This window comes from Bos mutus, chromosome 8 (assembly GCF_027580195.1).
Source record: "Bos mutus isolate GX-2022 chromosome 8, NWIPB_WYAK_1.1, whole genome shotgun sequence".
NCBI lineage: Eukaryota > Metazoa > Chordata > Mammalia > Artiodactyla > Bovidae > Bos > Bos mutus.
This window is the reverse complement of record NC_091624.1, coordinates 88,626,799-88,639,019: the sequence shown is the minus strand read 5'-3', so window position 1 is coordinate 88,639,019 and position 12,221 is coordinate 88,626,799. Positions and strand designations below refer to the sequence as shown.

The following is a 12,221-nucleotide window of genomic DNA, read 5'->3' as shown; positions in this document are numbered from 1 at the left end:
TAAATTAAGCATGTGCACTTAGCAGAACTTATGAAATATTTCCTGGTGGCAACTGCTAACTGAAAGATAGTATATGTACAAATTATTCTTTAGGTCTGATTTTTAAACACCAAGTGTAAACCCCAGGTGACTGAAACCATGAATTGTGAACAAAGACTCCCCTGGGTGGGAAAGATGAGGGAAAAGAAGAAATGAAAATGGAAGCAAAACATGCAGTTTGACAGTAAGAATCAAGTCATATAGATGTCCACATCTAAAGCTTATCTGTATCTCCACTGCCATTAGTAAATCTGAAAGGAGTGGTAGAGTTGGGAAATTACCGTTTTGAAATTATCTCAGTGAAAATTAATAGGGAGGGGGGAGCTGTGAGTTTAATGAGGAACACGATATATTCATGGTCTCATAGCATCTTCTCCACAGACTGCTTATTAATTACAAGAAGAAGATGGTAACTACACAGTAAAGAAACCATATATTACCTTGATAGGGTAATGAAAATTAAAATCACCAGTGAAAGGCAAGATGGACATCAGTGTCTCCAGACGAGATGTCCTGAGAAAGGCACAGCAAACTTTCACAGTATTCGAAAATGTCAATGTCATAAAAGATAAAGGATGAGAAAATTCCAAGTTTTAAAAGACTAAAAAGATATGACAGTTAAAGACAACATATGATCCTAAACTGGAGCCCGTACACTAAAAATAAAAAGGAAAGAGGTATGAAAGGACGTTATTAAGCCAAATGGCAAAACTAGGATATGGATTATAGGTAAAAGTGTTAAATGAACATCAAATTTTCTTGATTTGATAACTGTACTCTGGTTATATAAAAATCCTTGTTCTTAGAAAACACACCCTACTGAATATGTACAATCTACTCTCCAATAGTTTTTAATTCTATAGAGAGAAGGATAATGAGAATGTGGAAAATCAGTGAATTGGGATAAATGCCAGATGGAAATTTTCTGTACTATTCTTGCACCTTTTCTGGAACTTTAAAATTCTTTCAAAATAAGTTTAAAAAATAAAACCTTCAATGACTTCCTACTACTCTTTAAAGAAAACCCAAAGTCTCTACCATGGCTTGCATCTTCTAGGCCATGTCTAACTCTCCTGAGCCTCTGTCTTGGCCTCTTCCTCCCTTAAACACTAAGCTCCAGGCACCCTGCCTCCTGTTAGCTCCTCTAGGGCACCAGGCCCTCACAAAGCAGCAGCTAAGCACATGCTTTTCCCTAGATCTGAGATGCTCTGCATTCTTCGCACAGCCAATTCCATTTCACCCACCAAAATGGAGAGGAGACAATGCAAAAAGAGTTTAATGCTAAGAAGTGACTTCTACTTTTCAGGGAAAAAAGAGGTATGAACCATAAAGTACTTCAACCTTCAGGACACACATCTTTAAGATCTCAAAATTAACTCTACATCTAAATAAACTCATAACATTACACAAACATATGCAAATACTGACAAAGTAAATAACTTTCATCTACTCTGGGTATAATCACCCATTGCTATTGGCCTAATCACCCATTTCAGAGCATACCATCTGCCCAAAACATTTAATATTCCCTTATTTCAGAAAGTACAGCTTGATGTTGATCAGACCAACTCTTTCCATAAACAAGATTCTCAACATGTGATATTTGTGCATGTCAGCCACTGTCTGGCACATCAGAATAACACACAAATTCTGGAACAAGCAGTTACCGCTCATGAATTCACAGCTATTTCCTCACTTCAGCTGAGGGAAGAGAGATCTTAAAAAGACTGCCATAATATGAATACATAGAGGAAAAATTAAAAGCAAGAGTACATGATAAAATTTTAAGAGGAAAAAATGGCATATTACAAAGAAAATGAGCCTCTCATAATTAATAAATCTTAAAATTTTAGTCTGGGCTTCCTTGGTGGCTCAGTGGTAAAAACTCACCTGCCAATGCACAGGTTCAATCCCTAGGAGGGAAGGATCCCCTGGGGGAGGAAATTGCAGCATGGATTCGCAAAAGAATCATATGTAACTTAGTGACTAAACAATAACAACAACAACAAAATTTAGTCATTCTTTCTTATAATCAAAATATCAGGCAAACGCTGGTCTGCTGCACTTCCTGTATGGTCAATGTTATAGAGCACTGCTGCTGCTGCTGCTGCTGCTGCTGCTGCTAAGTCGCTTCAGTCGGGTCTGACTCTGTGCAACCCCATAGACAGCAGCCCACTAGGCTCCCCCGTCCCTGAGATTCTCCAGGCAAGAACACTGGAGTGGGTTGCCATTTCCTTCTCCAATGTATGAAAGTGAAAAGTGAAAGTGAAGTTGCTCAGTCGTGCCTGACTCTTAGCAACTCCATGGACTGCAGCCTACCAGGCTCCTCTGTCCATGGGATTTTCCAGGCAAGAGTACTGGAGTGAAATAACTTAAAAATAAGTGTTTATAACAAAGTGGAGTTCAAGCTAACAAGAAGAAAAATTAGACCAAACATAAAATGGGAGGGGAAAAATAAGCCTGAAATAAAGGATATCTTAGTGGTCATCTTTCATGGTTTTTTTTTTAAGTGATTAAACTAAAAATTGTTCACAGATTAAAAAAAGGAGAGGGGGGAGGTTAAAGTTTTTGAAAACAGTTAAATGTCTAAATCAGAGGTCACAAACGGTTGCCCTTGGATTGCATCTTGTGAGCAGATGTGTTCGGTCTGCCGACTCTGTATTTTGAAAAACTGGAATTGTTTTCCAACATTTACTAGTCGAAATATTTCATTTAAAATGTTATTAATACTGAAGGATCTGAAGGTCTGGCGACAACAAAGCCCCATGCCTCACTGCAACAACTGGCCAGCAGTCCTCAATCCAACCACCACACTAATAACAATCCAGGAAGCTTTGAGTGTTACCAGTGCTGGAGGCTGAGCCCTACTCATTCTCGGGAGAGCCCAGGCACTACAGTTAAAAGTTCCTCAGAGAACTCTAACAGTGCAACCAGAATTGAGAGTCCTGGGCCTAGAGTAAAACTTGCATATTCTCTTCATTTAATCACAGTAGCCAACTGTGCTCTATTGCTCTTCCAATTTACCCCCATTCTAAAAGGTCCTGGAAATTGAAACTCCATTTAAATATCCTCCTTTAATCTTGTTTAAGTCACAAGACTATAGAAGGGTTCAGTTAAGCAAAATGAACTTTACTGGCTATACGCACTCTTATCTGATGTATCTCAAAGCATGGTGGGTAAATAGATCATCTGTGTACCCAGATGATGTATGGGTAAAGTGTGTGCTCCAGACATATACATGAAAAACACTGAACTCCTTCCACACTAAAACACTGAAAACCATCACTGGTTTGTAGAATGGTGCTGAGGATTCAAGGGATTAGAGCTGGTAGACAGAGCGCCTGAAGAACTATGGATGGAGGTTTGTTACATTGTACAGGAGGTGGTGATCAAAACCAACCCCAAGGAAAAGAAATGCAAGAAGGCAAAATGGTTGTCTGAGGAGGCCTTACAAATAGCTGAGAAAAGAAGAAAAGCAAAAGGCAAAGGAGAAAAGGAAAGATATACCCATCTGAATGCAGAGTTCCAAAGAATAGCAAGGAGAGAGAAGAAAGCCTTCCTCAGTGATCAATGCAAAGAAATAGAGGAAAACAATAGAATAGGAAAGACTAGAGATCTCTTCAAGAAAATTAGAGATACCAAGGGAATATTTCATGCAAAGATGGGCTCAATAAAGGACAGAAATGGTATGGCCCTAACAGAAGCAGAAGGTATTAAGAAGAGGGGACAAGAATACACAAAACTATACAAAAAAGATCTGAATGATGCAGATAACCACAATGGTGTGATCATTCACCTAGAGCCAGACATTCTGAAATGTGAAGTCAAGTGGGCCTTAGGAAGCACCACTACAAACAAAGCTTATGGAGGTGATGCAATTCCAGCTGTGCTATTTCAAATCCTAAAAGATGATGCTGTGAAAGTGCTGCACTTAATATGCCAGCAAATTTGGAAAACTCAGCAGTGGCCACAGGACTGGAAAAGGTCAGTTTTCATTCCAAGCCCAAAGAAAGGCACTGTCAAAGAATGTTCAAACTACTGTACAATTGCACTCATCTCACACGCTAGCAAAGTAATGCTCAAAAGTCTCCAAGTGAGGCTTCAACAGTACGTTAACCGAGAACTTCCAGATGTTCAAGCTGGACATAGAAAAGGCAGAGGAACCAGAGACCAAATTGACATCTGTTGAATCATAGGAAAAGCAAGAGAGTTCCAGAAAAATATCTACTGCTGCTTCATTGACTACGCTAAAGCCTTTGACTGTGTGTATCACAACAAATTGTGGAAAATTCTTCAAGAGATGGGACTACCAGACCTGACCTTACTCTTGAGAAATCTGTATGGAGGTGAGGAAGCAACACTTAGAACCGGACATGGAACAACAGACCAGTTCCAAATTGAGAAAGGAGTACGTCAAGGCTATATATTGTCACTCTGCTTATTTAACTTATATGCAGAGTACATCATGTGAAATATCACGATGGATAAAGCACAAGCTGGAATCAAGACTGCCGGGGAAAATATCAATAACCTCAGATACACAGATGACACCACCCTTATGGCAGAAAGCGAAGAACTAAAGAGCCATGGCAAACAGATTAGGGAAACAATGGAAACAGTGACAGACTTTATTTTGGGGGGCTCTAAAATCAGGCTATGGTTTTTCCAGTGGTCATGTATGGATGTGAGAGTCGGACTGTGAGAAGTTGAGCACCGAAGAATTGATGCTTTTGAACTGTGGTGTTGGAGAAGACTCTTGAGAGTCCCTTGGACTGCAAGGAGATTCAACCAGTCCATCCTAAAGGAGATCAGTCCTGAGTGTTCATTGGAAGGACTGATGCTGAAGCTGAAACTCCAATACTATGGCCACCTCATGCAAAGAGTTGACTCATTGGAAAAGACCCTGATGCTGGGAGGGATTGGGGACAGGAGAAGAAGGGAACGACAAAGGATGAGATGGCTGGATGGCATCACCGACTCGATGGACATGAGTTTGGGTAAACTCCAGGAGTTGGTGATGGACAGGGAGGCCTGGCGTGCTGCGATTCATGGGGTTGCGAAGAGTCGGACACGACTTAGCGACTGAACTGAACTGAAAATCACTTCAGCCATGATATTAAAAGACGCTTACTCCTTGGAAGAAAAGGTATGACAAACCTAGGCAGCATATTAAAAAGCAGAGACATTGCCAACAAAGCTACGGTTTTTCCAGTAGTCATGTATGGATGTGACAGTTGGACTATAAAGAAAGCTGAGCACTGAAGAATTGATGCTTTTGAACTGTGATGTTGGAGAAGACAGGGAAGCCTGGAGTGCTGCAGTCCGTGGGGTCGCAAAGAGCTGGACTCAACTGAGTTACTGAACTGAACTGGCCCAGGAGAAATACCAAACACCCAAAGGGTTGTGTTTCATTACTTCTGCACCCAAATGTTTATCACAGCATTATTTACAACATCCAAGATATGGAAACACCCTAAGTGTCATTGATAGATGTATGGACAAAGAAGATGTGGTATATATGCACAATGGAATACGACCGAGCCATAAGAAAGATGAAATCCTCCCATTTACAACACATGGATGGACACTGAGGGTAATATGCTAAGTGAAATAAGTCCAACAGAGAAAGACAAATACAATATGATTTCGCTCACATTTGGAATATTAAAAATAAACAAACAAACCAACCAAAAACAAACACATAGATACAGAGAACAGGCTAAGTGATTACCAGAGGGGAAGAGCAGTAGGGGTAAGGCAAAACGGGTAAATGAGGTCAACTCTATGGTAACAGATGGAAACTAAGCATTTGGTGGTAAGGGTGCTGTAGCATCGGAGAAGGCGATGGCAGCCCACTCCAGTACTCTTGCCTGGAAAATCCCATGGACGGAGGAGCCTGGTGGGCTGCAGTCCATGGGGTCGTAAAGAGTCGGACATGACTGAGCGACTCCCCTTTCACTTTTCACTTTCATGCACTGGAGAAGGAAATGGCAATCCACTCCAGTGTTCTTGCCTAGAGAATCCCAGGGACGGGGGAGCCTGGTGGGCTGCCGTCTATGGGGTCACACAGAGTCAGACACGACTGAAGTGACTTAGCAGCAGCAGCGTGCTGTAGCGTATATGGAGGTCAAAATATAAGGTTGTACACATGAAACAGTAATACAAACTAATATTTTCTCAATTTTTTAAAAGTTTTAATAAAAAATAAGATGACCAATATTCTGTTTTACTATACTGCAAGTTAATTAGCTATTAGGACAAAAAGAAAATCCAACAGTATACTAGCAGAGTCCTTAATACCATAAAATTAGAGTTGAGTTTCCTGCCTAGAAAGCTTACAATTACTTGTCATACTACTTTCATTTTAGATCAAACCTACAACATAACCAAGGAAAACCTTTCAGTGGAGTTCTAAGCTCCTCATACCCTTTTTATGTTTTCACACACAGCTCATCAGTTTTCTCTCCAAGGCTGGACGATATTGCTCACCAACACGTGGCATACAAGATTCTAAAACAGCATGACAATTTTATGATTGACTCAGGTAATCATAGCTCTCCTGAGGGAAATCTGCTCTTCAGGCTCACCTCTCCTGTGTTTCTGCCATCCAGAATCCCCCGTGGAGGAACCTCAGGTTCTTACACACTCAATTACACTCTACTGATTTATAGTGCCAAACAGCCATTCACACGAGGGCCCTCCATAAACATTACTGGATTATGCCAACTCAAGTGATTGATTCTGGACCTCTTAATGTGCCACCACTCTACACACAATCCTTATATATCCAGTATGATTTCAGTTCTTCAAACAAGGCTCCCAATCCACACCTTGCATCTATTGTCTTCTAAGAACAAGCCTACGGCTAAAAGAGCCAACTACTGGAGAAAATAAACTATGAATAGAAAGCAGGTGAAACATTACAGGTAACAAAGTTTAGCACTCACTCACAGGGAGCACAATCAGTGTGAAAATATAATTATTCTGCATGACTAAAAATGTCCTTAAATCATCATCAAAAAAACTAAGATGGCTATGATCCACCTGGAAAATCTCACCAGAATGCAAGCTCTGATTCAGGTAGTCTGAGACGGGGTCCGAGATTCCACATTCCTAACAAGCTCCCAGGAACTGCTAATGCTGCTCAAAGCTCTGCTACTTCAAGTATGGTAGGGAAACAGCAGTATCAGCATCACCTGGGAGCTTGTTAGACCAGAATACTGAGCCCATGTTATGTCTAAGGAAACAGAATCTGCCATTCAACAACGTCTCAGGTGATGAATGGTAGAGAGCTGCTAACACACCATCTTATACTCACTGTTGATCAGAATCACCTGGGACTTTTCTGACTCTGATTCAGTTGGTCTAGGGTATTTCATTGTCCTATGTTCATCTGGTTTTAGGCATACCCAGACTTAGTGACTGAACAACAACAGCAAAAGGTGGTTCTCATGAATAGCCAGTGTTGAGAAACAATGAAATTAAAAATACTTAATTGGGTAGCTCTAGGTTGATAGAGCTATGGTTAACGGGTGAGGAATTTGAGGAAATGATGAAAATGTCCTAAAATTGATTATGGCAATGATTGTATGACTACATGAATATACTAAAAATCATTGAATTGTATACTTTAAACAGGTCAGTTGTACAGTACAGTATGTGAATTGTATTTCAATAAAACTGTTAAATAAAATTTTAGAACTCCAGTAGCTTTCCTATTTTAAAATAAGTAAATAACTCCTCCTGAATAACGATGAAGTGGAATTATTTCCTATCCTGGAACTCTGCCCCAAGAGTGTGAACCTCTTTCAAAAAAAGAGAACACAGCCCCAGACATCCTGTATCCTGCATCGAACCTGGACTGGCGATTCAGTTCTTATATGATATTATACATGTTTCAGTGCCATTCTCCCAAATCATCCCCTTGGGGCTGGTGCACTGGGATGACCCAGAGGGATGGTACGGGGAGGGAGGTGGGAGGGGGGTTCAGGATGGGGAGCACGTGTACACCCGTGGTGGATTCATGTTGATGTATGGCAAAACCAATACAATATTGTAAAGTAATTAACCTCCTATTAAAATAAATAAATTTAAATTAAAAAAAAAAGAGCATTAAAAAAAAAAGAGAGAACACAAATGCTTGTATGACCCATCTAGAAACATTAAGTCCTGCTCATTTACTCCTTAGGTTCAATCCTGGTTAAGGTAATGTATATTTTTAAAAGAAAAGCGTATTTATCAATTTGGAAAAGTTTACCTTTCACACCCAGTTTTCAGAGTATTTTCAAATAAATAATTTTCCTTTTGCTTCCCCAACTTAAAATTAATGAGTTAACTACTAAGTTAACAATGAATTAACTAATTCATTGTACTACATTCTTCCAATTGTTCTATATTTTTGAAAACATTCAAAACACATGTTAAGGGGATTTCCCTGGTGGTTCGTAGTTAACAGTCTGCCCTGCAATGCAGGGAACATGGGTTCAACCCTCATTGAGGAACCAAGATCCCACATGCTGTGGGGTAACTAAGCCCACGCCACAACTAGAGAGTCCAGTGACGCAACTACAGAGCCCCAGCGCCACAAATACAGAGTCCAAGCACCACAGTGAAATATCCCACATGATGCAAGGCAGATCCCACGTGCCACAATTAAGATCCAGTGCAGACAAACAAATGATTTAAAAAACAAATGTTAACAAAAAATATATAAAATGCAAATCTGACCTTGTTTTTAAAAAGCGACTTAAGAAACTCGATAATATGCTCATAAAAATAAAGGAGATGGTAAGTAGCACTAAACTAACAGGAAAGATCACTGTAATATATGAGACACTGTTTACTTACTATCAAAAGGAAAGTACTATACATGTATGTAAGTAACAGGCACTATATATCAGGAGAGGCACTCACGGCTTCTGATAGCAGTGGTGTCAAATGCTTGAAACTGCAGGTTTTATATGCTCAAGCCAATGACAATTCCCAAGTATGGTCTACTCTCCCTACTGGATCACCACAGCCTATGGAAGTCATTTTCCCCCAGAACCAGTGCCCTTGTTTAGGGTGCCATGGGTTCATTCTTTATAAAAGGTATATTCTAGATGCATCACTGAACAGATTTTCTAGGACAATATACACTGATTATGGGACATCTTCTGGCATCCTCTACTAAGTGGGAGCCCCTCTCTTATGAAATGACTTTCTAGGACCTTCAACGCAATGGTTAAGGTCACCTTCACAAGTAAGTATGCCTTCCCTTGCCCAAACTCTCCCATAAAATTCAATGCATTTCACTGGAACTATTGCAGTAATATATATATATATATATCAGAGAAGGCTATGGCACCCCACTCCAGTACTCTTGCCTGGAAAATCCCATGGACGGAGGAGCCTGATGGGCTGCAGTCCATGGGGTCGCTAAGAGTCAGACACGACTGAGCGACTTCACTTTCTCTTTTCACTTTCATGCATTGGAGAAGGAAATGGCAACCCACTCCAGTGTTCTTGCCTGGAGAATCCCAGGGATGGGGGAGCCTGGTGGGCTGCCATCTATGGGGTCGCACAGAGTCAGACACGACTGAAGTGACTTAGCATAGCATAGCATAGTCCTGTTACTTTCTATAGTGAGGAAGTTTATCTTCCTGCTTTTAATACATTTGTTCAATGAACTCTTCAGTTTTCACAGCATTGGGAAAATGATTCTATATCCCAGATCAAAATGAATGACTTGAATTTTGGACAAAAGATTCCAATTCCAAGGAAGCAAGCTGAAAGCCACAGTGATGATACTCAGCATACAGTAGTCAATTCTATCTCAATCCTGAGTGTTGGAAATATAACTTCCTGAGAGGTTAAGACTCACAGTCTCTGTGAACTTCAATAACTAATTCTTAATGAATTAGCATGTCTTAATTCATAACATTTAACAATTCACTAAAAACAAAAGTTTCAAAAGAAAGGAGAAAAGGCTTACCTAATATTATATATATCCTGAATATTCTTCTCCCCGCTGTGTCCTTCCTTAACAGCTTGCATTTGTAATAGTTTCATAAGGGCTTTTATCAAGCCATGTGTATTTCTGTAAAGAAATATAATAGCATGTCAAATGTTATAAAGTGAACAGTCTACTCAGGTACTTAATCCTACCACTTTTGATAGTTGAACACTTGCCACCCACACTGAACAGTAGCCATCCACATACACCTAGCTTATCCCATAGCATAGCCGAGAGGCCTACAAGCTCCCATTCAACACAATGAAGGAGAAGTGAAGCCAAAGAATCAAACTACCAACCTATCTATCACCTCACTGCATATACTGGGGGGAAATCAATCAGGGAAAAGTAAACATTAGCCCACGTAATTGCAGGCAGTGACCACATCAATTACCCACACTGAATAATCAAGTCCTTCATTTATAAATATTAGCAGACCATGAAAAATAACGAGACAGATGAAATGGAATGGCCACTAAAAAAAAAAGTGGGCCAGGGGACCAATCAGAGCAAATAACCCCCATTAAAACAAAGCTAATGGGAGCAGGGAAGAGAAATTTAAGTTTTCTCCTTATTCTCTGTGAGAAGCAGCAAGATAATAAATCAGAAAAAATGGCCTGCTTTTTAAATTTTTTTCCTGTTACTAATGTTTTCTAACTATTAAATAGGATTTTATTTCAGCTTTCGTGAGGTAAAACTAACAAAAACAACTGTAATATAACGTGTACAAAATGATTTACGTGTGCATTTTAAAATGGTTGCCAAAATCAAGTTAATTAACACATATATCACCTCACATAGTTACTTTTTAGTTTTCATTTTTTTGGATAAAATGCTAAATACTCTTAGCAAATTTCAAGTACACAATACAACATTGTTGACTTTAGTTACTATGCTGTACATTAGATCCTCAGAACTTAATCATAACTGGAAGCTTGTATCTTTCAACCAGCATCTCCCCATTTCTCCTACCCGCCCCTGGCAACCACCATTCTACTCTCTGCTTCTATCTGTTCAATTTCTTTTTTTAGATTCCACATACAAGTGGTACCATATGGTATTTATCTTCCTCTGTCTGGGTTATTTCACTTAGCACAATGCCCTCCAGGTTCATCCACATTGTCACAAATTACCCTGATCTCTTTAAAGTAAGATTCTCCCTGGGAATGAGAAAGAAATCTTAGAAATACAGATTATTTGCTAAATGAAAAAAAAACCCAATATTTTAAAAATCATAACTGTTAATAATTATGGAGCATCTATTGTAAGTTAAGTACTCTCTTAAGTGCTTAACACGCATTATGTCATTATTATCTAGAAATCACTGGTAACTTTACCATAGGGCTAGGACAAGACCTGGACTTAATTAACAAAAGTCATTTCGGGCAATTATGTGAGATGTTATTTAGTGTACTCTTTGATGGCATTTAAAGTTTTACAACTGGTAAACGGTTTGGCCATGCTGTCCAATACAGCAGCCAATGGGCACACAGGCTACTGAACATGTGTAACATGGCTAATCCGCACTGGGATGTGCTGTACTGTAAAATACCTGCTGCATTTTAAAGACGTAGGGACTTGCCTGGTGATCCAGTGGTTAAAAACCTCCTGCCAATGTGGGACTCATGAGTTTGATCCCTGGTCCAGGAAGATCCCATATGCCACAGAGCAACTAAGCCCGTGCACCACAATAAGAGAAGCCATTGCAGTGGGAAGCCCAAGCCCAGCAAGAAAAGTAGCCCTCACTCGTGGCAACTAGAGAAAGCCCACACATCAAAGAAGACCCAGCAAAGATAAAAATAAATAAACAAGAGGAATAAAATATAATTAAAAAAAAAGACTGAGAACACAAAAATACTGTAAAATATCATATGTAGATTTTTATATTGATTACATCTTGATTATATACATATTTTTGATATATGAGGTTACACAAAATAGATTATTAAAGTTAACACCACTGGTTTCTTTTTAATGTGGCTACTAGGAAAATTTTGAATTATATATGTGGTTCACACTTGTGGCTCAGAATATATTTCTATTTCACAGTACTGCTAAAGACACTTATGGTTTGTTTCCTAAGTAGATTCTTTGGTGAGCAGTGAGGCTTTTCTTGCAGTTGAAGCATTTCCCACAATCTACACAACAGTATGTTTTCTTTCCCACGTGGCTCCTCTTATGACCATGC

At 39.5% G+C, this 12,221-nt stretch overlaps 1 protein-coding gene across 2 annotated transcripts in view; it reads right to left on the bottom strand.

Annotated features, from left to right (window-relative positions):
* Positions 1 to 12,221, bottom strand: part of FOCAD (focadhesin) — a 307,210-nt gene that overhangs the window by 243,215 nt on the left and 51,774 nt on the right. For both annotated transcript variants that reach the window (XM_005898491.2, XM_070375958.1), the window contains one exon: positions 10,013 to 10,117. In XM_005898491.2, coding sequence (XP_005898553.2) covers positions 10,013 to 10,117 — 105 coding nt within the window. The remainder of the gene's footprint in view (positions 1 to 10,012; positions 10,118 to 12,221) is intronic.